Source organism: Rhinoderma darwinii, chromosome 1, assembly GCF_050947455.1.
Source record: "Rhinoderma darwinii isolate aRhiDar2 chromosome 1, aRhiDar2.hap1, whole genome shotgun sequence".
In the NCBI taxonomy this organism is placed as follows: Eukaryota; Metazoa; Chordata; class Amphibia; order Anura; family Rhinodermatidae; genus Rhinoderma; species Rhinoderma darwinii.
This window is the reverse complement of record NC_134687.1, coordinates 304,764,493-304,791,408: the sequence shown is the minus strand read 5'-3', so window position 1 is coordinate 304,791,408 and position 26,916 is coordinate 304,764,493. Positions and strand designations below refer to the sequence as shown.

Below are 26,916 nucleotides of genomic sequence, written 5' to 3'. Positions count from 1 at the left end.
GTCACAGATCTGCACTGCCAGAAGCTGGGCGTTCTGAAGAGAAGTGGATGATACTTCTCATCGCCCAGCTAGTAAAAGTAGTAAACACGCCCCGATGTACGCACATAATACACGCCCACTTGGACTTTTACTTTAAACACGCCCAGTTGTACTTTTGCAAGCCTCATTTGCATAAATACGAAAATGGTCATAACTTGGCCAAAAATGCTCGTTTTTTAAAAATAAAAACGTTACTGTAATCTACATTGCAGCGCCTATCTGCTGCAATAGCAGATAGGGGTTGCAAAATCTGGTGACAGAGCCTCTTTAATCTCTGTGTATGTGGCTGCACGTCGCTGCTGTGTAAATAAATGGAGAGGAGTGTATGACCCTGACTGGTCACTGATTGGTCAGCGTCATACACGTAAACACGCCCAATTAAAAACACAATACACGCCCAGTTGGACATAATGAAAAAAAAAACGCCCAATTGTCCATTTCAAACCTCATTTGCATATATATATATAAAATAGCTCATAACTTGGCCAAAAATGAACGTTTAAAAAAAAAAAATCAAAAAAGAAATCGTTACTGTTATCTACATTGCAGCGCCGATCACATGCAATAGGAGATAGGGATTTGAGAATCTGGTGACAGAGCCTCTTTAAGTCTGAGGGATCCGTAGAAACGGGTCCCGCATGGGTGCAAATCGGCCAGGAAAAAGGGCTGTGTTACATGGCCGGTTTGACACACGGTCGTGTGAGTAAACCTTGAACTGCGCGGTATAATTATCAGAGATTTCCTTAGAAAGCAGAGTGAGCAGTGTACAGGCTCAATAGAAAGTCTATGAGCCGGTACACCGCTTGCTCAGCTTTCCAAGGAAAGCCGAGCAGAAACTAAGTGGCACTTACCTGAGCACTTCTGCCAGTTTGTTTTAGCGATCGGTGAGGGTCTCAGTGCTCGGATCCCCACCGATCCAAACTTCTGACATGACATTATGACATGTCAAAATTATTATTATTATTTTTTTTTAAAGTATAGGTACACTTTAAAGGCCATAACCTAAAAATATATTTTTTCATTTGTTAGTTGTTACCTGGAGTTAAACAAGTTGCACTAAGTTTCAGGCTGCAATCCTTATTCCTTCGTTCATTTTCAGACCCCCTGATATGCAGTTTGCAACATTCTCGAGTGTCACTTTTCTCCTGTGGTTATGTCCCTCCCAGCAATACATTCCGGAAGGTAGTCTGTGATTCCACAATACTGCTGCCTTCACTAGATCTAATGTGTTAACACAGACTTATCTCTACACTGATAGCCTGTGTGATTCCCCCTCTGTGCTCCTCCCTGTCTACACTCTGATACTGACAACCTGTGGGATCTGATGGATTTCAGTTAGAAGCAGCACAGCCAGTTCTATATATGAGATGCACAGACTTTACAGCCGCAAAATGGTAGGACTGTTTAAGCTGCTGAAAGCTGATTGACTTTGCATTTAGGAAGCAAATGAACTATAAAATGAAATGTTAGTGCTCCGGAGTCCTGTAATTTAAATATTGTGCTCCAGCCTTTGGCTTTTTGCCTACACCTGCCTCGCTCACTTGAGAAGGTCTGTGTTACAGCAAACGGCCAGGAGTGGTGCCATGTCTAAAATAATCCTTTCAGCAGCATGACTTTTATTACAGGCTTTCAGTACTTCGCATGCTCTAGCAGTTTAGTTGTATTTATATCATCCTTTGATCCTAGAACTATGTATAACCCAGGAAGCTAGGAACCAGATTAATTTTTAAGAGTCTCATGAAGACAAACCCTGCCCATATGCTCGATTAGGGCATATTGATGTCGTTAAGGCCGGGGGGCAGGTCCTTCTCTGGTGGTCTCGAGCCGCCCATGTAATACTACAGCAGCTGCAGGGGAAATGTATAACAGGCCGCGACTGCCCCTGACCAAATAAGCTGTTTGGGGTGTCTAACCCGCAGCGATCCGCTGATAACCTCAGTGACTCCTTTTAAGAAGGGGCTGTCTGTGTTGAGTTAACGCCTTTTAATTGCTGGAATAGAAGTATAAATCGACATAAAATGACTCAAAACTTATGAGTTCATTTTTTAAAACTGTATATGCCTTTGTAATCCTTTTTCTCTTGCTGCAATATATCTAAATAAAATTAAGAATAAAGTGACTTTTCAAGTAGTCTTGATTATAAATATCCTACCGTTTTGTGTATACAGCTCCTATGCAGATCTATGTGTCTCCATTGTTACATACTACAAGCAATCTCTGTCACGTGTCACTCTCTCTTACTGTCTGTAAGTTCGCAAGAAAAAGAACCAGAGAAAATAGAGTATTAACTTCTGCAAGATGGCTGGAATTTCTCTATTGACTTCGACGGGGCTGTAATGTTCTTGCAGTCCATGAGCGTAATGAGTCAGAAAATAAGGCAGAGAGGAATGATGAGGACTGTAGTCCTTTACGTGCTAATCCTGCTCACAGCAAGGCTTGCCAGTATCAAAACAGATAATGTAAATGAAAAATAAATAACTTGTGAGCTATGGTGGCTTCATCTGTGTGCGTTCAGACACATACAGGTACTTTTTTTTTTTAGTATTTTTCATAATCTCGGAAAACCCCTTTATTATCTTCCTTTGTACAAAAATAACAATAAATCTGTCCGTACTTAACATGTTGTAGAATAACTTCCGTCATAGCAGACAAATCTTACATTTGAGACCGCTCGTCTTACCCTAACCCAGGAAACGTAGCTTCTAATTCTTGTACCGGCACTGACCCAGAGATCTTTGGATAGCTTGGTGCCTTGAATTACGTAAGTCCATCCTCCCTTCCTTACTGAAATTTCATAGGGAGTATTTGGTTTGAATATAAGCTGACAAACTATCCAGAGGTCATCCCTCCATTTTGGCTCTGGTACAGGAGCAGCAAGCTAAAACTTTGATATCAGGTAGTCAGATTTTTACATGCGATGTTCTCTCTGCATTTACAGATTGTCTTTAACCGCTTCCCGACCACTCACTGTAAATTCACGTCGGCGCTTGCTTGGCTCTGCAGCGCCAACGTGATTTCACGGTGGGTGTTAACAGCGCGATTGGATGTCTCAGAGTAGCGCTGACACCCGGATCGCGCTGTTAACACTGTCCTCTGGTCCCAGGGACATGATCGGGACCTGATTGGTTCAGGTCCCGATCATGTAATCGCAGGGAATGTTTGTTGTAGCAACAAACTGGAAGGTTTGTTGCTACAACAAACTTTCCCGGGGACCGGTGCTGCCGTTGGTTGTCATGGCAAAACCGGAGGCCATACAACGGCCTTTGGGTCTACCATGCATGGAAGCCTATGAGGACCATGATATGACCGTTTATAATACGCTACACTACCTAGCTAGTGTAATGTATTATAGTAGCTATCCGTGCTGCAGGTCTTCAAGTAAAAAGAAAAAGATTATAAAAGTGTACAAATAAGTTACAAAAACAAAAAATGCTTTTTTCCCTATAAAGTCTTTTTTATTATTACTAAAAAAAAATAGACCGTTAAAAATGTACACATTTAGTTCTCACATATAAACGGTTTCGGGCCTAGTGATGGTGATGCCATCAGATGGTCCGCTGGTGTCGATATCCCACAATGTTCAATTCCCCCCGGGGTTGCGCCCCAATTTTCTCTCTTATTCCTCTAGACCTTCTCCTTTGACTTTCCATCATGTTTTAACGACTCAGGGTCTTAAGTCTTTTGATGTACTTGTCCCAGAAATGGAGAGATCTATAACTAGACGCTGGGACTTGCTACGGGTACAACACTTCTATAATGATAAGACGACGAAGCTGTGTCTGCATAGAGACCTGACACCCCTGGAGCAGTTGTGTATTGCTTCTACTCCTCCAGTTAAAACTATCTCTATCATTTACAATTTTTTGCAGGACTTAAGTAATGATCCACCCCTTCACAAAGGATGGAGTTGTGAGAGGGAGATTGCCTTTGCCTCCGTCGATAGCTGACAGGTCGAAAGCATTTGCCTTGTGTCATAAATTCTCTATCTCTTGAAAGGCCCAGAAAAGTAACTACAAGATATTATCTAGGTGGCATAGGGTCCCGGCGTTGCTCCACTCCTTTTATCCAGCGGTACCATATGAATGTTGGCGGTCCAACAGAGCAGGTGGTACTATGTTGCACATTTGGTGGGGGTGCCCATTAATACACACATTCTGGTCTACAGTAGTGGACCTGATTCACAAGATCACAGGTCAGGTGCTTCCCAGTACTCCGGAGGTGTTGCTTCTCTCCATGCTCCCTGGTGCGGTCAAAAGGTATACGAAAACTCTGATTAGTTTCCTGCTGATCGCAGCTCGCACTGTTATCCCATGTCTTTGGAAGACCAGTAGCGTGCCTACGATTACTGACTGGTTTCAGGAGATGCTACATCTGCAGAGAATGGAGGAAGCAACACAGGCCCATCATATGACTTCAGGGAATGTGAGGTTGGTTTGGCAGGAGTGGAGAGAGTTCTGGGAGTCTGATGACTATTTGTCGTACGCATAGGCTTCATACGGGGAGGGGGGCGGGTTCCTTGCAGACTGAGTCATGTTTCCGTTAGCTGGCGGACGGGGGAGAGCATGCCCTATACTGATGGGGACATTGACAGGTTCTGGGGGGTGAGATGTCAGATCTGTTAGAGTTCTCTGGTTTTTTTTGTTTTGCGTTCATTTCTTCTCTCTGACAAAGGCGGTGTATATTGGTGATCTGCGCTGCTGAGTGGTTTTGGTTCTGGTCGCTGTGGTGCCTACAGTCCTGTTAGTAATGCTCATTTTGTATTGACATGTATCTTCTTTCTAACATCCATGTTTTCTGTTTCCATTATCACTTTTTCTTCTGCTGGGTCAGAGGTCCTACTGTACATTGTGTTTTGGAACTTTGCATAATCTATTTTGTTTTAGTTTCTATGTACGCTTTGTGCGAATATTTTGTTTTGCTGTATACTTATTCAGATGAAAATATAAATAAAAGAATGTAAAAAAAAATATGTACAAATTTGGTATCACTGCGTTCATAACGACCCAAACTATAAAACTATAATATTATTTTTCCCGCAAGATGAACACTGCAAAAAAAAAAGTGAAAAACCATGCCAGAATCACTATTTTTTTTTTTTTGGTCACCGCCCCTCGCAAAATATAGAATAAAAAGTCATCAAAAAGTCGCATCTACCCCAAAATAGTACAAATAAAACTACAACCCGCTCCGCAAGTTATGGCTTGAAGAATATGGTAACACAAAAAATAAATAATTTTATAGAAAAGTGATTTTATTGCGCAAACACTACAAAACATAAAAAAAAATATACATTTGGTATCGCCGTAATCGTACCGACCCACAAAATAAAGTAAAATGTCATTTATAGCGCCCAGTGAACACAAAAAAAAAAAAAAGACAAAACATTGTCAGAATTTGTTTTTTTGCCACCTTGCGTGCCAAAAAATGGAATAAAAAGTGATCAAAAAATCGCATGTACACCACAATGGTACCAATGAAAACTACAGATTGTCCCACAACAAATAAGCCCTCAAAAATAACAAAGTTCTGTCTCTCAGAATATGGCGATGCAAAATGTGCAGAGCGTTCCAAAAGCGGATAAGATTGTGCACCATTTATCAGTGCGATGCTGGCCACATATCTATGAATTATTATTTATTTACCCCATTATTATACCCTCTTAGCCCTTATTCACACGACAGGGTGCCGTTCAAAAGCCAGCCGACCGATTTGGCCTGGGATGTGGCCGGCGATTCCCCTCCATATATGGACACAGTGACGTCAGGGACTTTTGAAACGGAATCCTCACCGCTGTGGCCGGGGATTCCGATCCAGGAGAAGTCCCTCACTTCACTGTCCATATATGGACAGTGAAGTGAGGGACTTCTCCTGGAGCCGTCCCCTACAGGAAAGTGTGGGGGGGGGGGTGCCATCTATGGGGGGTGACTATGTACAAGGGGTCTGTGTGGCACTACCTACAGGGGGGCTGTGGCAGTATCTACAGAGGGCAGTGTGTGGCATCATCTACAGAGGGAAGTGTGTGGCAAAAAATGTACAAATTAAATTCATCCGATTTTAAAACTGACAGGGAAAAAAACTGATGCAAAACGGGTCAAAATCGGCCGTTAAAAACAGCAACACGGCCCGGAACGGATGCAAAACGGTACTCTGACCAGAGTGCATATGCCCCCACATCATGAACTTAAATACCAGCAAAACCCCAAACAGAACAACTACCAAGCAAAATCTGCACTCTGAAAGCCAAATGGTGCTCCCTCCCTTCTGAGCCCCACAGAGTGCCCAAACACCAGCTTACGTCCACATATATGATATTTTATATCCGGGAGAACCCGCTCAACATTGTATGAAGTATTTGTCTTCAGTAGCACAAACTGGGCACAACGTATTGTGCATTAAAATGGCATATCAGTGGAAAATTTTAATTTTCACTTTGCACCATCCGCTGCGCATTAACCCCTCCACGCACCACAACTTAATAGGATGTCGTGGTGCGGGAGGTTATATATGGAGCGGGCTCATGTGCTGAGCCCACTCCATATGCTGCAGGTGTCAGCTGTGTATTACAGCTGACACCCGGGACTAACGGACAGGAACAGCGATCGCGCTGTTACAGGAGCCTATAAAAATGACATTATACTGCAATGCGCTCAATTGACAAAAAAAATAAAGAAAGTGATGCCTCTCGGTATATGGTGAAACAAAACGCATTTGTTTTTTTTTAACAAATCGTTTTTACTTTGTAAAAGTAGTAAAATATATATATATATTTTTTTTTTATACATTTGGTATCGTCGTATTGAGTCTCAGAAAAAAGTTAAGTTGTCGTTTTTATCGCACCGTGAAAGCCATAAAAACAATGGAAGAATCACAGTTTTTTTCCAATTTCAGCCTGCAAAGAATTTTATTTTTAGTTTCCCAGTACATTAAATGGTACTTTAAACAGTGTCACTAGAAACTACAACTCCTCCTGCAAAAGATAAGCCCTCACACCACTGTACTATCTATCTAGTATATAAAGCCCTCACACCACTGTACTATCTATCTAGTATATAAAGCCCTCACACCACTGTACTATCTATCTAGTATATAAAGCCCTCACACCACTGTACTATCTATCTAGTATATAAAGCCCTCACACCACTGTACTATCTATCTAGTATATAAAGCCCTCACACCACTGTACTATCTATCTAGTATATAAAGCCCTCACACCACTGTACTATCTATCTAGTATATAAAGCCCTCACACCACTGTACTATCTATCTAGTATATAAAGCCCTCACACCACTGTACTATCTATCTAGTATATAAAGCCCTCACACCACTGTACTATCTATCTAGTATATAAAGCCCTCACACCACTGTACTATCTATCTAGTATATAAAGCCCTCACACCACTGTACTATCTATCTAGTATATAAAGCCCTCACACCACTGTACTATCTATCTAGTATATAAAGCCCTCACACCACTGTACTATCTATCTAGTATATAAAGCCCTCACACCACTGTACTATCTATCTAGTATATAAAGCCCTCACACCACTGTACTATCTATCTAGTATATAAAGCCCTCAAATCCACTTCACAACTGAACTGGTCCTTAAAAAATGGCCTTTTGACATTTTCTTGAAAATGTGAGAAATTACTGCTAAAGTTCTAAGCCGTGTAACGTCCTAGAAAAATAAGTGTTAAAAAAATGATGCAAACATAAAGTAGACATATGGGGAATGTGAAATAGTAACTATTTTGTGTGGTATTACTATCTGTTTTACAAGCAGATACAGTTAAAATGAGAACTCATAATATTTGCACATTTTCTTTCAATTTTGGTGTTTTTCACAAATAAGCAATGAATTTATTGACCAAATTTTTCCACTAACAAAGTCCAATGTGTCACGAGAAAACAATCTCAGAATCACTTGGATAGGTGAAACCATTCCGAAGTTATTACCACATAAAGTGACACATGTCAGATTTGAAAAAATGGGGCCGGTCCTGAAGGCCAAAATGAGCTCGGTCCTGAAAGGGTTAAAGTAGTTGTCTCATTAGACAACCCCTTTCATATGGGAACTAGCGCAGCGTTTAGCTGATTGCTGTGGATCAGGCTCTCGACCCCCCCCCCCCTGACAAACAGCTGATTTTGATGGCCAGCCAGACAATGCCTCTGCAGCAGCCGCTGCAGGAGGGAAGTAGTATTACATGGCAGCCATTTAAATAAATGGCCGTTTATATAATACATTGGTGGCTTTAGTCTTGCAGAGCGGGTCACTCTTCTGGCTCATAGATGGGGAAGCCCCTCTAGGACTTCAATATGCCCTAGTAGGGCATATGGACAGGGTCTTTCTTTATAGAACATCTACTCTAATAAGGGAAAATTAATCCAGTAGTAAAAAAACGGACGACCTGCCGAGTTGATTTTTAGTTTCTCAAATATTGGATGTTAAGACTATTGCAGGTATGCCTGCTCCATTAAGATATACAACTATTCTAATAATCGTTCAGTTGCTCTTTGACGGTATACGCTCTCACCTATACATTTTAGTGGGATAAATTGTTGGGGCAAAAGCTTTAAATTGAAGCTCAACATTTCACACCTTCCAACAAATGTACTGCTTGATCTATATGTCATATAGTTTCCCAACAGAGTATTTGTACTGTATGTGTCGGCATCTTGCCCTATTTTCATGGTTCTGATTTTGAAACGTACATTTTTATATATCCTGTCCTTTTTCTAGGGATGCTATTGTTTCTGAGCTCGATAAGAAGATGGCTAAAAGTGTTGATGTCACCAACACAACTTTCCTGTTAATGGCAGCTGCAGTTTACTTCCATGATGGCAATGCGGATGCTGCCCTGCGTACTCTTCACCAAGGAGACAGCCTGGAATGGTGAGTTGCCAGCCAATAGACTACCTGTGTTGAAAATGCATAACTGATTCGTGAAGCAAAGTTTTTGGGTAAACAAGTATGCTTGATAATCCAGCGTCTTTAGTCACTTTGGAGTCATATGAAAGAGGCATTACTGTTATTGTATGCCTATTCTAAGGCAATAGCAACAGTGACATCTAGTGCTGATAAAAATCAGTGCAGCCAAGAAGCTCCAATAAACTGCTCATTCTTAGGCCCCATGCACATAAAATACCAAAAATAAGGCATTGTCCATACTATGGTCCGCAATTGCAGAGAATTTTTACTGTCGTGTGTATGGGGCCTAAGGCTACATTCACACGAACGTCCCCGATTTGCGCGTGTAAAAAATTAAGCGTATTTCCAGCAGTTCATGCCCATGTACTATCAGTGTGTATTGCATATTGGCATTAGTGTGCTTCGCGTGTGACATGCGTTTTACACATCCGTGCAAGCACCTTTTTTTTTTTTTTCAATTTCTCTGCATTTTTTTGTAACTGATGCGTGAAACATGGACCGCACACGGATGTTGTCCGTGTGCTGACCGTAGCTTTCACGCACCCATTGACTTCAATGTGCACAAAAACGCACCAATATAGGACATGCAGTGAGTTTCACGAAACGGACACTCGCTGCATCAAAACTCATGCATGTCTAAATGGCCCTATTGAAATGTATGGGTCCATGTGCTGTCAGTTATTTCAACGGACAGCACACGGACGAGTATTAGGCTCATCTGAATGAGCCCTAAAGGTCAGTTCACACTTTGCGTAAATGGTGCAGCATTATACAGTAGCAATATATATATGCCCTTCCCCCCATATATTATATATTATTTGAAGTTATTTACTTTGTATGACCTTCAAGGGGTATTTTGGTTGTCCTCCGCATTGGTTGTGAGCATTATACAGTAGCAGCACGCTGCGGAAAAAACACTCTAATTGACATGCGTTACGGAATTTTATTCCGCAGCATGCCAATTGTATTTGCGTAAACGCTGCTTATATGTTGCGGGATTTCCCCATTTAATTCAATGGGGAGGTAAAACCCGCAACAAATAACAGAAGTTGCTTTTTTTGCGGTGGAATTTCAGCGTGCTTTTTCGCAGTGTGTCCGCCTTGTGTAAACATAGCCTAACACTGTATTCTCCAAGTTCAGATTCTGAATTGAATATGCAGTCTAACATTACAAGCTCGCTTTTTGTTAAACTAGTAAAGTTTTGTTTTAAAATATCACTAAGTATAACGTAAAAGAAACTGTAACATACAGGAAAGAAATCTCACAGCTAGGTGAAAGTTATCACACTATATATTTAATTGGTTTCCCAAAATGTGAGAGAACTTTGTTTTTCTATTAAGGCGTTCTACTACCTTAGGTGCATCTACAAATAAATGACCTCATCATCTACTTAGAAATATGGTATTAGGTGTGATTAAAAAATATGAACAAAATATCAATTTATCCTTTACAGCATGGCAACAATTATCCAGGTACTTTTGAGAATAGACAGACTTGATCTGGCTCGGTAAGCTCTCTCCGCGTTCTCAGTCATTGTTTTGTGTGTGTGTGTGTGTGTGTGTGTGTGTGTGTGTGTGTGTGTGTGTGTATATAAAATGAAAACATCATACTGGCATTACTATTATACAGTGATATGAAAGAGGTTTTCCCTCTTCCTAATTTCTATTTTTGCATATTTGTCACACTTGAAAGTTTCAGATCATCAAACTACTTTTAATAATTAACAAAGATAAACCAAGTAAATGCAAAATTCTGTTTTTAAATGATGATTTCATTTATTGAGGGAAAATGCTGTTCATCTTTATCTGGCCCAATGTGAAAAAGTAATTGCCCCCTTAACTACTAAATCAACCAGTTAATCAAATTCAATTGAGAATTGGGCTTAATTTCACTTGCCACACCCAGGCAATATTACTGCCAGACCTGTTGAATCTAAACATCGCTTAAATTCTTAAATTGAACCTGTCTGGTAATGTAAAGCAGGCTAGGAGGTGTCAAAAAGCACGTTCTAAAGAGATTCAAATACACGTTTGCAACAAAGTCATTGATATTAGTCTGGAAAGGGTTACAAATTTCATTGCTAAGGCTCTGGAAATCCAGTTAACCACAGTGAGAACCATTATCCACAATTGGAGAAAACAGAACAGTGGTGAACCTGCCCAGGAGCGGCAGGACTACCAAAATTTTATCAAGAGCACATGGACGACTCATCCAGGAGGTCACAAAAGAACCCGTCAAACATCTAAAGAACCTCAGGCCTCACTTGCCCCAGTTAAGTTAAATGTACATGATTCCACAATAAGAACGACACTGGTGAAAAATGGCATCAATGGGAGAGTTTCAAGGCGCAAACCACTGCTGACCAAACAGAACACAAAAACCCATCTAGATGACCCCCAAGACTTTTGGGATAATACTCTGTGAACTGATGAGTCAAAGGTGGAACTTTTTAGAAGACACGGGTCTCATTACATCTGGTGTAAAGCTAACACCATATTCTACCATGAGAACGTCATACTAACAGTCAAATATGGTGGTGGTGGCAGTGTGATGGTCTGGGGCTGCTTTATTTCTGCAGGACTTGGAGGACTTGTCATGATTGATGGAACCTCAAATTCTGCTCCCTATCAGAAAATCCTGGAGGAGAATGTTTACTGTTCGGTTATGATCCTAAGCACACAAGCAAGTCCACCTCTGAATGGCTCCAAATTAAGGTCCTGACTTGAATCCCATTGAGATGGTGCGGCAAGACCTTAAAGGGGTTATCTGGGGACCAAAAATTAAAAAAATTGCTTTGCATTCATATTTTTATGTAAAAAGAAGTCACTTACTAATGTACTTTAATTACAAATTCGGTACTAAATGGTGTTAATTGTTCCCGGAAGTCATGAGCTTATCTAATATTGATGACTCGCTGACCCGGACCCACATGACTGAGGGCTTTCTTCCTGTGCTGTTCGTGTCGGCGTGTTATCAATGGCATGACCGCAAAGGACAATCACATTGCTTATTGCTGGAGTCCCTGAGCAAAGCATCAGCTGATGCTCTGCCTGGGGACTCCCGTACTGCTGCCAACGTCACTGTCCAGATATGGACAGTGACGTTGGCATCTGTGCTGGAGTCCCCAGGCAGAGCATCAGCTGATGCTCTGCTCGGGAACTCCAGCTTCAGGAAACCCCTGAAGTCACTGACCAAATGTCGGGAGCAGTTCTGGAGTCCCGAGCAAAGCTCTAGCTGATGCTCTGCTTGTGGACTTCAGCAATAGGTAATGTGACTGCCCCTTGCCGTCATGTCCTTGATAACACGCCGACACAAATAGCACAGGAAGAAAATCACATGGGGCAGTGTTGGCGTGTCATCAATATTAGAAAAGCTCCAGGACTTCTGGGAACAATTCACCGGGTTTGAACTGCGCCATTTAGTACCGAGTTTTTAATCAAAGTACATTAATAAGTGACTTCTTTTTACATAACAATATGAATGCAAAGCAATTTTTGGTCTCCGGATAACCCCTTTAAACAGGCAGTTCATTCTACAAAACTCCCCAATGTAGCGAAATTAAAACAATTTGGCAAGGAGTGGACCAAAATTCCTCCACAACGATGTAAAAAATGAGTCCAAAGTTATAGCAGATGTTGGATTGCAGTTGTTACTGTCAAGGGGGCCACAACCAGTTTAGTTTTGGGGGCAATTACTTTTTCACATGGGTGATATAGATTTTGAATAAATCTTTATCCTCAATAAATAGAATGATCATTTAAAAGCTGCATTTTGTGTTGACTCATGTCGTCTTTATCTTATATAAAAATTAGTTGAATAATCTGAAACCTTTAAATGTGACAGATGAGCAAGAAATCGGATGAGGGGCAATTTGCTTTAAATGGTATTGGTACCTATAGTGCTCAACCTTCTAATATATACACTCCTCAACATTGAAATTGCAACACCAAGAAGGAAACGTTTTGGAATTGTGGAAATCACAGGATCGATAGACATGTTAATGATATGCAAATGATAAAAAAAATGGAAACAACATTTTCCAAGCATCTTTATTTATTCAGTATTGAGTAGGAGTGCCGCGTGCAGAAATACAGACACTTGCATGCTATCAATGAGGTTATTAATGGTTATTTGAAGAATCATGCGCCACACCGAATGCACTTGGCACGCACGTTATCAAGATTGGCTGCTGGCAGCTCTCTTTGCAATTGCCAACCATGGACGTCCCAGATGTGCTCAATGGGAGACTCTGCATGCTGTGGTAGCACGTTTAGGCCACGCATTCTGCTCACAGTAGCACAAGCAGCATGTGGCCTGGCATTGTCCTGATGAAAATTGGCTTTTGGGACACTTTGGAGAAATAGATGTACCACTGGTTCCACAACCTAATCAATGTAACGCTGAACTACCTGAAATGAGGACTAGAGGGGTCCGGCTACTGTACATTATGCCACCCTACACCATAATCTAGGGAGTAGGACCGATGTGATGTTCCCTTGTGAAGGCCTCTTCATGGCGTTGCCCACGTGGTTTCCAGACCAATCTCCAGCTATCCTTGCGTCCAAGACAAAAGCAGGAGTCATCGCTGAAGAGGATAGATTTCCACTCCAGCCTCCATTGCCATCTTGCTGGGCACCATGATAGCCTTTGAGAGCGGTGGCGTGTGGTCAACGGAACACCTGTAGCTGGACATCTGGCTTATAGCCCAGTGTCGTGCAAACACCTTCTGATGATTTGCGTTGACATTGGTTTCCGCCCTAGGCTTGGGGTGTGACGTCCAATTTCACTTGCAGTACAGAATGGCTCACTACGCGCCATTCTTCCAATCAGACAACTTGTCCGTGCAGAGGTTCAACTAGGTGCGTAGCGATCTGCCGTAGTGATAAACCAAGGTCTCTCAGTTCAAGGATTGTGTCCCTCTCAGTTTGCGAAAAGGAGGCATCGCACAGTCATCCCACACCACTTGATCTCATTTTTGAGGTTTCTTGTGACTAAAAAAAACCTTTGCTTTCTATCTGGCTTTTATGCCCTTCCCACGTGACACAGATTGGAGCTAGGTGCTTGGAAATGTGATCATTTGCAGATCTTAGCGACACCTACTACCTTCTCTATTTGCATAACCTGACGGCTTGCCCTTCTTGGTGTTGCAATTTCAATGCTGAGGAGTGTGTATTGTTTGAAACTGGGTCTAGGGTACCAGCCGCTGAAGAGGGGGAGGCAGTACTTTCAGCAACACCATGGAGTTATCTCTGTTTTAATAGAGGGAATAGGTGACGGGTATTTCTGTCTTTACCGTTTCACACAAGTAAAATGGCAGCACCATTTGCATACAATATATTACAAAGGAGGAGCACTGTTTGTGGTAACTTTGTACAAAATTAGACCACAACAACATATAAAAAGAACTTGAAACCCATGTTACAGTGTTTTAAAATCATTTTGAGAATAATTGGCCGACTTTAACCCCTTCCTGACATCCCCCGTATATGTACACGGCGCACGTCGGGTGGGGGAGTATGGAGCGGTCTCACGGGCTGAACCTGCTCCATAGGACGAGCGTGTCTGCTGTATCTTACAGCCGTCACTTCAGTGTAATGATCGTTATCTCGCTTGTTTAGCCCCTTAAATGCTGCGTTCAATAGCGACACTGGCATTTAAATGGTTAGAAACAAGGGGGCCCCCCTGTAACATTGCAACAGCCCCCCCGCGATGTGTTCGCAGGGTGCCGATTGCTGGCAAGGCATCCTGGGGGCCTAATGAAGGCCCAAAGGTATGCCATCTTTGTACTCCTATGAAGGCCTTCATAGTAGAACGATCTACTGCGTTACATTAGTATAGCAGTAGATCATGCAAGCGATCCATCGATTGCTGGTTCAAGTCCCCTAGGGGGACAAGTAAAAATTTTTTTAAATACAGTAAAATAAAGTTTTTTTTTAAAGTTTTTTTAAAACTTTGTTCGCATAGGAGCAGTAACTGTCCATCTGCTTCGGAGCCTCATACGCAGTAGGTTTCGCTGAACTGTTGTTTTAGGCACACGTCTGGTAGCCCCCTGGTTGATTTTCACGGTGCACACCATATATACCCACCAAGCCAGCCCACAACACATCACTTCCTTCATGGGCTATGCGCTGCCGACATCAAAAGTAGGAGGTGGTCATAATAATGTGACTGGACTGTATATATAAAAAAAAAAAAAAACCTTTTTCCCATTTTCCACAAAGCACAATAACATAACTGGTATTGCGGCGTCCGTAAAAGTCTAAACTATTAAAATCTATTTAGTATGCATGTGAACGCCGTAGAAAATTAAACCGCCAGAATCGCTGTTTTTTGATCACTTCATCTCCCTCAAAAAATGAAATAAAAAGTGATTAAAAAGCCTCATGTACACCAAAATGCTACCAATAGAAACTACAGCTCGCCACGCAAAAAATAAGTCCTCATACCGCTTAACCGACAGAAAAATAAAAAAGTTATGGCTCAGAATGTAGCGACAAAACTAAAATTTTATTTTTAACAATCAGTTTTTCCTTGTTAAAGTAGTAAAAGATAAAAAAAAACAATACAAATTTGGTATCGCCATAATCATATTGACCCGCAGAATAAAGTTAACATCTCGTTTTTACCACATGGTGAACGCCGTAAAAGCAAAGCCACCCAAAAGATTGAGGAGTTGCTGTTTTTTTTCCTATTCCACCCCACAAATTATTATTTTTTTCCAGTTTCCCACTACATTATATGGTACAAACGGTGCCATGAAAATCTACAGGTTGCCCCTCAAAAAACAAGCCCTCATATGGCAATATTGCTGGAACAATAAAAAAAGTAACGGCTTTTGGAAGGTGGGGAGGAAAAAATTAAAGTGAAAATCTGAAAAATGGCTGCGGTGGGAAGGGGTTAAATATTATCTGATACAATTTAATTCTCCTGTTTTCCTAGCAAAGAACTGAAGAAGATGGTGGATACAGACGAGGACGCAACACTGACACAGCTGGCGACCGCATGGGTTAACATTGCCCTGGTCAGTATGTGGCATGGGTTGTATGTACATAGAAAATGTTAGATTACTTCTATAACATTTATATAGCAAATTAGAAAGTCTGATTGGTTAGGAGACCTTTCTGTCTCTTGTAAATGTAAAACCGTATGGTAGATAACCGTAGGCTGCTTCTCTTGGCTCGAATATTTGGCTAATAGTAGAAACCTCTGTCTTAACCTCATGGTTCCTGAATGACCTCATTGAGAAGACACAATAGCCTCTCGTGAAATTGGATCGTTGTCTTTGTTTTCAACGTGTAACGTAAAGTTAACTATATTAATTCAACCCCCCCCCCCCCCCTCCATCCGGTAAACAGACGCTTACAAAATAGCCTTTATTTTCCCCGTTGGCAGCTACCCTTTACGTTTGTGCATCTCACATAACTGGGGACACTGTCTGTGTATACCAAGATAGTCTGATAGTCTGATAATTCATGAATATTTCATCGACGAAGATCCTTTTTTTTTTACACTGTGTGTTGTATCGGTTGCTGCTGCATCTCTGTGCTCGGCTTTCTTCTACTTGAGTCTTATTCCAACAGGGTGGGGATAAACTGCAGGATGCCTTCTACATCTTCCAAGAGATGTCTGACAAGTACTCTTCCACTGTCTTGCTGTTAAATGGGCAAGCTACTTGTTACATGGGACAGGGCAAGTGGGAGGATGCCGAAGGGGTCCTACAGGAAGCTTTAGACAAGGTACAAGTCTTACTTTAATGTATCATCATTATCTGTCAGTGTTACCTTGTTGTTTATGTTTTGGGGTTTTAAAGTCACCAGTATTTACTGATGAGACAAAAGTCAAGCATATTTAGTCATATGGTAGACGTCAGTCGAGTGTTTGGACATTTTTATAAAGGCTGAACAACCATTAAAAAAGTCTAAAAACCCAGACCGGCTCATCACTATGTATGCATCTTAATGCTTAAAGGGAATGTGTCGCTAGAAATGTTTTTTTTTTTTTTTTTAGTTAATCTGTTAGTATATAAATTATTACACATTGTTCTAATTTTTTTAATTTTTTCACAAGTCAGGAAATATTATAAATTAGATTCTAATTTATAACATTTCCCAGTGCTGCTCACTAGAGGGAGCAATTCCCAAAATTGCAGCATTGGCATGTGGTAAAGCAACCTCATTGCTTTATGCTGCAAAATTGGAGAAGACACACTCGCTCTAGTGTCCTCACACAATCCCCCCTCCTTTATCCTGGCTAGTACCAGGAGAAAGGAGGGGGTTGAATGTTCAAACCTCCTACACTGTGTGCCGCCATTTTTTTTTGAGCGAATGCACAGTGTAGGAGGATTAGATACAGTGGTAATCACACAGTATAACACAAACATACACACATCACATATACAAACATAACTTACCTGCTCCTGCCGCCTCCGCTCCTAGTTCTTGCATCTGAACATATGGACGGAAGCCGCGACCGGAAGTAGTCCTCTTACTGTCCGGCCGCGGCTTCCGGTCCACATGAAAATGGCGCCGGATGTCACTCGGCCGAAGAACTTCCTTTTGGACTGTGTGGGAGCGGCGCGTGCGCCGTTCCCACACAGACAGCGTACGCTATAGTGAATGGAACGGCTCCCGTTCGCATTCTCTATGGGGCTTTATGTGCTGTATTCCATCTCTATGTGTCGTTAATCGACACATACAGAGATGAAAAAAAAAATGGCAGCCCCATAGAGAAGTAAAAAAAAGAAAAAAGTAAAACACAAAGACACAAATAAATAAAATTTATTTTAATAACATACTAAAAGAAAAAATACAATTGTTTTTTTTTCGTGACACCTTCCCTTTTAGACCTGGTATAATGGGCTGATCTGACAGTATACTTATAGTGGATCTCATTTCTAATATAGACTGGCCTAATTTTGGAGACTGATCACAATGGGAGGTCGATCCTTTTGTTTCAATTTGCACATCAATACAGGTTGCTTTTAGTGTGATATATATCTATGAGTTTATTGCATATATGGATGAGTATGTATAAGAAAAAGACTATCCCTACACAGTTGTTCATGACATCAGTGCTCTGTCTATACTGGGAACATATAGGCTGTCTACATTACAATTATAGTATTACATGTAATCATTTAGCCTTATTAACTTATTCATGTATTTTGCACATTTTCCCACAAACCTGTATCTCAGGGATAGGTGATAAATGTTACATGAGTGGGAGCCACACTGATTACTAGTTTGAGGGTCCCGAGTGCCCCATTCCTCCTCACTTGCATGTCCGTGATGTGGAGCAAACGGCTCCTCACCACAGCAGTGCTGGTGAAGAACGGAGAACTCAGGCTCCTGGTACGAGTAATTGTGCGTGCGTGCGTGCGGCCTAAATCTTATTTGTGGGGAAAGACCCTTTAAGACTTACTGAACACTTCTTCAGATTTGTAATTTACTAATTAAAATACTATATAATGTATACTAACATAATATACTATTCGTTAATCTCATTAGTCACATGAAAGTATCTCTCCTTGATTTGCAGGACAGCAGTCACCCAGAAACGCTGCTTAATTTCATTGTATTAACTCAACACGTTGGCAAATCTCCAGAGGTAAGAAAGAAGTAGTTTTATCTGTTTATTATTCCATTTTCTGTTTGTCATGCTCAGTCAGTCATATTAGCGATGGGATCAGTTGACTATCTGAGGTGTCTGGCACTCCTCTCCCCATTGAAAAAAACACGCATGCCGAGCCAAGCATGCATGCATGTTTATGGTGGAGTCCGTAGGAATAGCTGTCGTAAAGGATATTTATCACCCCACAGCTACTTGCAGGTATAATAAATAGTGCTTGTTTTCTGCCAATAAAGAGAGAAGAGTGGCAGCCATCATGACAGCCTCTCTTTCCTTTTACAGAATACAGGCACCATTCTGTTGAAAGCACCAAGCAGAGCATGTATGAATTAGACTTCCCAGGATTTTTCTCTATTTCAGTATCTCCCACATTCTTAATGATAACTTTCGGTAATAGGTATATAATAGGGAATTCTTACACATGCAATTTCCTAAGATATTTAAAGGTAACCTGTTGCGTCAAACATGCTGTCCCATCTGTAGGCAGCATGTTATAGAGCAGGAGGAGCTGAACAGATTAATATATTGTTTTGTTGGAAAAGGTTCAGGATAACCTGTAATTTATTGATTTAAAGTTTACTGTGGGCTAAAGAGTCCAGTGGGCGGTCTCACTCAGTGATTGTTCAATCGATGGTTGAGACTGCCCACTGGACTCTATCCCGCAGTAAGCACAACCTTAAAGCAATATGACAAATTATACATTTTTATTCCCACAAAGGTATATACCAATTTGGTCAGCTCCTCCTGCTCTAATTTTACAGCTTGTACCATGTGACATGCTTATATAATTATTGTATTTTTGCTGAAGTTCTTTTGCTCATCGCTTTATAGACTTGTGACTTATCTTAAAATCTGTTCTGCAATGACTTTGCATAAAGAGAACAATATGAAATGAACAGAGAGGTGTAGAGGTTGTCTAAACCATGGTAGGAGTCACCTAATTACCAGTTATAAATAGCCCTGGGGAGGATTGAAACCGTAAACAAGGTCTCATTGTACAGTGTGGGCCATTTATATGGATACACCTAAATAAAATGGGAATGGTTGGTGATATTAACTTCCTGTTTGTGGTACATTAGTATATGGGAGGGGGGAAACTTTTCAAGCTGGGTGTTGACCATGGTGGCCATTTTGTATCCAACTTTAGTTTTTTCAATGGGAAGAGGGTCATGTGACACATCAAACTTATCGAGAATTTCACAAGAAAAACAATGGTGTGCTTGGTTTTAACGTTACTTTATTCTTTCATGAGTTATTTACAAGTTTCTGACCACTTATAAAATGTGTTCAAAGTGCTGCCCATTGTGTTGGATTGTCAATGCAACCCTCTTCTCCCACTCTTCACACACTGATAGCAACACCGCAGAAGAAATGCTAGCACAGGCTTCCAGTATCCGTAGTTTCAGTTGCTGCACATCTCGTATATTCACAGCATAGACAATTGCCTTCAGATGACCCCAAAGATAAAATTATAAGGGGGTCAGATCGGGAGACCTAGGGGGCCATTCAACTGGCCCACGACGACCAATCCACTTTCCAGGAAACTGTTCTTCTAGGAATGCTCGGACCAGACACCCATAATGTGGTGGTGCACCATCTTGCTGGAAAAACTCAGGGAACGTGCCAGCTTCAGTGCATAAAGTGGGAAACACATCATCATGTAGCAATTTCAGATATCCCGTGGCCTTGAGGTTTCCATTGATGAAGAATGGCCCCACTATCTTTGTACCCCATATACCACACCATACATTTTTGTGTTCCAACAGTCTTGGAGGGATCTATCCAATGTGGGTTAGTGTCAGATCAATAGCGGTGGTTTTGTTTGTTAACTTCACCATTCACATAAAAGTTTGCCTCATCACTGAACAAAATGTTCTGTGTAAACTGAGGGTCCTGTTCCAATTTTTGTTTTGCCCATTCTGCAAATTCAGTGCGCCGATCTGGGTCATCCTCGTTGAGATGCTGCAGCAGCTGGAGTTTGTAAGGGTGCCATTTGTGAGTAGCTAATATCCGCCGAAGGGATGTTGGACTGATGCCACTCTCCAGTGACATGCGGCGAGTGCTACGCTGTGGGCTCTTGCTGAATGAAGCTAGGACAGCCACTGACGTTTCTTCATTAGTGACAGTTTTCATGCGTCCACATTTGGGCAAATCCAACACTGAACCAGTTTCACGAAACTTGGCAAGCAGTTTGCAAACTGTAGCATGGCAGATGGGTGGTCTCGTAGGGTGTCTTGCATTGAAATCTGCTGCACTGATCCGGGTACTGCGTTCACCAGACATCAACACAATTTCTATCCGCTCCTCACGTGTTAACCTCTGCGACATGTCAATGGCTGTAAACAAAGAGAAGCTTGTAAATAACTCATGAAAGAATAAAGTAACGTTAAAACCAAGCACACCATTGTTTTTCTTGTGAAATTCTCTAAGTTTGATGTCACATGACCCTCTTCCCATTGAAAAAACGAAAGTTGGATACAAAATGGCCGACTTCAAAATGGCCGCCATGGTCAACACCCAGCTTGAAAAGTTTCCCCTCTCCCATCTACTAATGTGCCACAAACAGGAAGTTAATATCACCAACCATTCCCATTTTATTTAGGTGTATCCATATAAATGGCCCACCCTGTAGTTTACCAGTTGTGAAGGTTTTTTTTTTGTTTCACTTTTTGTCTAACAATGAGTCTCTGTAGTTAGCGTTGTTGCTGTCGCTCTTCAAATCTGACAAAGCAACATCTAATGGATTGCATGGGTTTCCTGCAGGTACTGCGGTTTCCTTCTACACTCCAAAATCATACTGATGGATAAATTGGCGTCCTCTGAAATTGGCCCTAGTGTGTGTCTGAGATAGGAAGAATTCGATTGTAAGCCCCATTAAGGACAGAGGCTGATGTGAATGGTGACAAAGTCTGCACAACGCCGGGAAATATGTTGTCGCTGTATAAGCAATATAAAAAAATAAATATTCAGCCATTCATGTTCACAATGTAGAATTTGTGTTGTAACTGCACCTCAATGTATTAGAAATACTACTCTAACACCATTAAAGTGTCCCCTACTTTGAAGGGATTTAGTAAGAACAACCTTCACCCGTTTGGGTTTATTTCATGATTGGGGTTTTCTCGTTTTGTTTTTTTTTCTTAAGGTCACAAACCGCTATCTCTCTCAGTTGAAGGATGGACATCGAAATCACCCATTTATTAAGGAATTTCAAGCAAAGGTAATAGCAAATCATCCGTTTTACAAAAAGAACTATTGAAAGGCAAATTGCAGCTTCAATATTCTTCCAATCCTATCTTTGCTGCATCTGCGCCCTAGTTCCAGAAACCTTGTGTTCAGTGCTTACTTGCAATGAGGGGCTTTAACGTGACTATACAAAAAATATCTTCAACATGTAATAATAGCCACATAGTTAGTCAAACCCTGAAGGTTGCACCTAGGAATTAGATTGTGTTCATGCATAGGGCAGATCCACCAACAATTCAATTTGTGTGATTCCTAGAAGACCTTTGCACAATAGTTGCCAATGCGGAGGTTGTGAGGGACATGTATAGGAAAGGGTGTTCTTTTTCTTGTCCGACCCTAGGAAATGAGTGGATCCAGGGGTGTCTGGCAGCAGCTTGTTCCCCCGCTCTGTACAACCAGTGTGCATGTTATTAGGGGGAATCGGGTCTGATCGCTGCTGCTCAAATGGCTATAAAATGACTATTGCTACCGGAAACGCCATGTGCAGTTAATTATTTTATTGCGGCAATGGATCTAAAATAAAAACTGATGCAACTTTGCGTATAGCCTTGACTAAAAGTCTGTTATTTTTTTCATTTAGCCTGGATTTCCATAGGGCGTTTTTACAGCGTTCTTATTGCAGTTTTGATGTGCTTGCGTTTCACAGCGATCTTGCGATGTACTTTCTGGACGTTCTGGCTATTACAGATGAAGCACATTCAAACAATGTGCTTCACCTATAATTGCTGCACGCCTAAAAACTACATCATGAAATCTCCTTTAAAATGGATGCGTTTTTTTAAAATGCCTTTTCAAAGTGGTTAATAAGCACATCAGAACTGCAATAAAAACGCCCTGTGGAAACCCAGCAAATATGCACTGGATCAGAAGAAAATATAGGTGTGACTTAATGTACCTTAATATCCCCCTCCATATGTCATACAACGCCTTCAGTCACCATTTATCTACGTCACAGGTGAAAACGACTTCCCAAACAGCAGCTGTGCCAAAACACCTGTCGGAGCCGACCCTTTTACCCCGTTGGATGCCGCGGTCAATAGTGATCACAGCCATCATGGGTGTAAACAAACAGAGGGAGCTTCCTTTGTCAACTCATTGAAAGTTCCCTAGTGGGGCAAAAAAATAAAGTACGGAAGTTTTGGCAAAAAAAAAAAGATACATTTTTGATTATCGATATTTATTATCGCAATAATCATTTATAAGTACCTTACAAATCATAACTCCTAACATATGTATAGGGACGAGCACTCGTTACTCTGATCGCTCGTCCCCATAAATTTTCATCATGTCGGCAGCGCGTCTCCTTGTTTACACAGGGCAATGATCGGGAACAAGCGCTCATATGAACGCTCGGTTGTCCGATCATTGGTCCATGTAATAGGGCCTTTAGCCTGAAATGTCCGCAGCTAATATAAATGAAGCTTCTAGAAAGAGCTGCTACTATCCTAATAATTGCTTCTAGAGGCTCTTCGCACTGGAGATATGGGACATAAAATAGGACTGTGTTCTTGACTGCCTGTTGCTTATTCCACTGAAGAACACTATAATCCGTCATTTCTCCAATGCACATATATATCTTGTTCAATTGCACTTCTACAAAATCGCAGGTGACCACCAGCTCTCTTTCTCTGGACCCCTGTAATTGGTAACACCTGAAATGTAGCATTTTTGCGTGGAGTTGGGGTGTATTTACATTAGTCGTCTTCGTGGTGATTTTCGTAATTGGGGCAAAACTGCAACATTTTTGTAAAAACGCAGTGCTTTTACCTTGAGAATCACTGCAGGAAAAAAAAAATCACTTGTGTAAATACATCTTAGTTCTGTTCACTAGCGCTTAATATTATATTGAATGGGCAGCTTTTAATACATAAATTAATGTCATGCGAATAGTGATCACATTTCTGGCTTTTAGATGGGTAGAAAACGCCATTAACCCCTTAGTGACCAATACGCCTTTTCACGGTCACTAAGGGGCCTTAGGCAAGGCTGCCGCATTTTCACGGCGGCCCAGTCTAAGTCCTGCATGGGTGTCCCGAGCAGGCTGGAGCCGGGGCTCTGCTGTCCGATCACAGGCGTTGGAGCAGGAGCCCGGCTATCATCAAAGTTTACTTCGATTGCGACCGTTTAACCTGTTAAATGCCGCGATCAATAGCGACCACAGCGTTTAACTTGTTTACAGAGGAAGTTTCTCCCTCTGTCAACTAGAGGCAGCCCGCAAATGCAATTGCGGGCCTCGGATGGGGTGTCATGGCAGCCCCCAGGTCTGCCCCGGAGGCACGTCCTAATAGATTGCCTGTCAGAGTTACACTGACTGGCAATAATACTTTGGTATACTAAGTATACCAAAGCATTATAGCAGTGATCTAAAGATCGCATAGTAAAGTCCCCTAGTGGGACTATAAAAAGAAGTGCGTAATGTGAAATAAAAATTATTAATAAAAATGAGAGAAAAAACAACAAATTTTTTTTCCTATAAAGTGGTTTTATTTAGTAAAAGTGTAAAAAATAAATAAAACTACACCTATATGGTATCGCCGCGACCGTAATGACTCAAACAATAAAGTTAATATGTAATTTAAACCGCAAGTTGAACACCGTAAAAAAAAAACGCAAAAAACAGTGGCGAAATTGCTATTTTTTTTCCATTGACCCCCCCCCCAAAAGTCATAATAAAAGTTAATCAATAAGTCCCATGTACCCCAAAACAGTACCAATCAAAACTATGTCTCGTCCCACAAAAAAACAAGCCGAAAAAATCACTACATTGACGGAAAAATAAAAAAATTACGGCTCTTGGAAAGCGACGATGCAAAAACAAATAATTTGAGTTCAAAAGTGTTTTTATTGTGCAAAAGTCGTAAAACATAAAAAACCTATACGTATGCGGTATTGCCATAATATTACCAACCCATATAATAAATGTAACGTTTACGCGTCAATTTAAAACGCATAGAACAATGGTGGAATTTCTGGGTTTTTTTTCTATTTCCCCCCCCCCCCCCCCCCCCCCCCCACAAAAAAAGTTAATAAAAGTTAATCAAAAAATATGTACCCCAAAATGGTGCCATTAAAAAGTACAACTAATCCCGCAAAAAGCAAGTCCTCCTACAGTTATGTCGATAGAGAAATAAAAAATTATATCTCTTTGAATGCGACTATAGAAAGACGAAGAAAAAAAATTGCTTGGTCATTAGGGCCTAAAATAGGCTGGTCACTAAGGGGTTAATGAATAATTTCCTTTTATTGTTGATTTGTAAGCTTATTAAAAAGGTTTAGATTTAAAACATAAATGGAATGTGTACTAAAAGTCTATAGACTACAATTCATGTAAGAACTCGGAAATAACATCAAGATACACCCCAGGAACAAAGGGAAATGGAAACCTAAAGGATACAGAAGTGATACGTCCTGTGGATATCAAGCGTTTTTACATAGTGATTTAGGACGGTTTCTCAAGTTTGTCTACTAGGGCCCCACCAACAGGTGGTGGAGGGATACTGCACTGCATTAAGTGTTCCTTGTAATCCCTGGTGGTTTAGGGATACACAACTAATGTGTTTGGTGGTTTAGGATGATGAAGGGGTTAGAGCAGTAACAAATGTGTTGGTCTCTGAAATCTCTCAATCTCCTGCTTCCCTGCACGCTGCTATAGCTTTACATGGTAAAATTCTAGCTGCCTGCAGCCATCACTAGGTGGCGCTCACTACATATTTATACAGCTCCCATCGGTTCAGTAGATGTATTGATATTGGTGGTAGGCTGTATAACCTTTCTTGCCTAACACAGGTTTAGGAAAAATATATACCCTTTACAAATATTACAAAGGGATTATAATCTATAAGAATTGCTCCTTTCAACACAATAATGATTCTCTTCTGTTTCTTCCAGGAGAATGAATTTGACCGCCTTGTGCTGCAGTATGCTCCCAGCGCGTGAACTGGACCCGATTTAATTTATATTTCACTATATGGACACAAGTTCTAGCTCTTACAATGGAAATACATACGTTTCAAATCAGGCAGAATGAAAAATTCACAAGTGAATGCAAGAATTGGGGGAGGGGGAGATTCCTCTACTTCAGTGTTTGTATTGGAATATAATATACTGTATTTTTTCTGGATCGCCATTTTTCCTTGACTTTATTATTCATTCTAATATGTTCACAACTTGTGTTCATTTTGTGTAACATGAACATTCCCAATAAAGAATTGTTGTTTTTTTTTCTCTTTCACTTTGGGTTTACACTGTCTCCATAGTTTTTTTTTTTTTTATTAGTACGAGTATGATGCATTTATATTCTGTGAGCTTTTACCCCTTAGTGACCAGCCTATTTTAGGCTTTAAAGGGAACGTGTCACCAGCATTTCACCTATTGAATTCTACTCACCCCTCACTGGCCGCTGCTGTCAAAAGATCATTGCCGTTATTCCCCCTCCTAAACTCCTCCTCCGACTGTAAATAACGGTCTGAAAACATTTTGCGCCTGTTATGGTAATAATCAGTCTCTTTAGTTTCTCTTCTTATGACCGCCCACCGACGAAAACTGTCTCGCCCTGAATTCCAAAATCTCGTCTGAGAGAGAGCGCATGATGCCCGTCACGTATGGTCTGACACTCTTTCCTGATTCGTCCGGGCCTCAAATCTTTTTTTTTTTTTTTTTTTTTTTTTTTTAAATCAAACAAGTTTTTATTGAGAATACAACATTCGTTATACAGCTTTTACATTTCCGACAATAAATACCAGGAAAAAAATAACAGCATAACATTTCGTAATTAATGCAAAATCCCTGCAGGTACATTATAATATGTATACAGCATCTTTGGTTGTATCTTCACATGCGTCCCCATCCCTACCCCTGCCAACCTAACTCCCAAGCCCCCCCCCTCGCAGTACCTCCTCTGTCTCCTGGTTCGTCAAACCACTCCACCTCCTCCATCCTTCCTGCATAGTAAACAGATCCCACCATACCTCAACAATATAAGTGTGCCAGCCCACATCCAAATCTCATCTAGTGTACTGCATTACCATAGGTGTTTACCCATTTACCCCATTGATTCTCATGCTTATGAATTGCCC

The 26,916-nt window shown here is 41.1% G+C and overlaps 1 protein-coding gene across 1 annotated transcript in view; it reads left to right on the top strand.

Annotated features, from left to right (window-relative positions):
* Positions 1–26,072, top strand: part of COPE (coat protein complex I subunit epsilon) — a 32,287-nt gene extending 6,215 nt beyond the window's left edge. The window contains exons 4-10 of the mRNA XM_075825466.1: positions 8,780–8,932; positions 10,422–10,475; positions 15,908–15,989; positions 16,549–16,704; positions 18,506–18,574; positions 21,741–21,815; positions 25,730–26,072. Of these exons, the coding sequence (XP_075681581.1) occupies positions 8,780–8,932; positions 10,422–10,475; positions 15,908–15,989; positions 16,549–16,704; positions 18,506–18,574; positions 21,741–21,815; positions 25,730–25,777 (637 nt within the window). The 3' untranslated portion in view covers positions 25,778–26,072. The remainder of the gene's footprint in view (positions 1–8,779; positions 8,933–10,421; positions 10,476–15,907; positions 15,990–16,548; positions 16,705–18,505; positions 18,575–21,740; positions 21,816–25,729) is intronic.
* Positions 26,073–26,916: the final 844 nt, after the last annotated feature.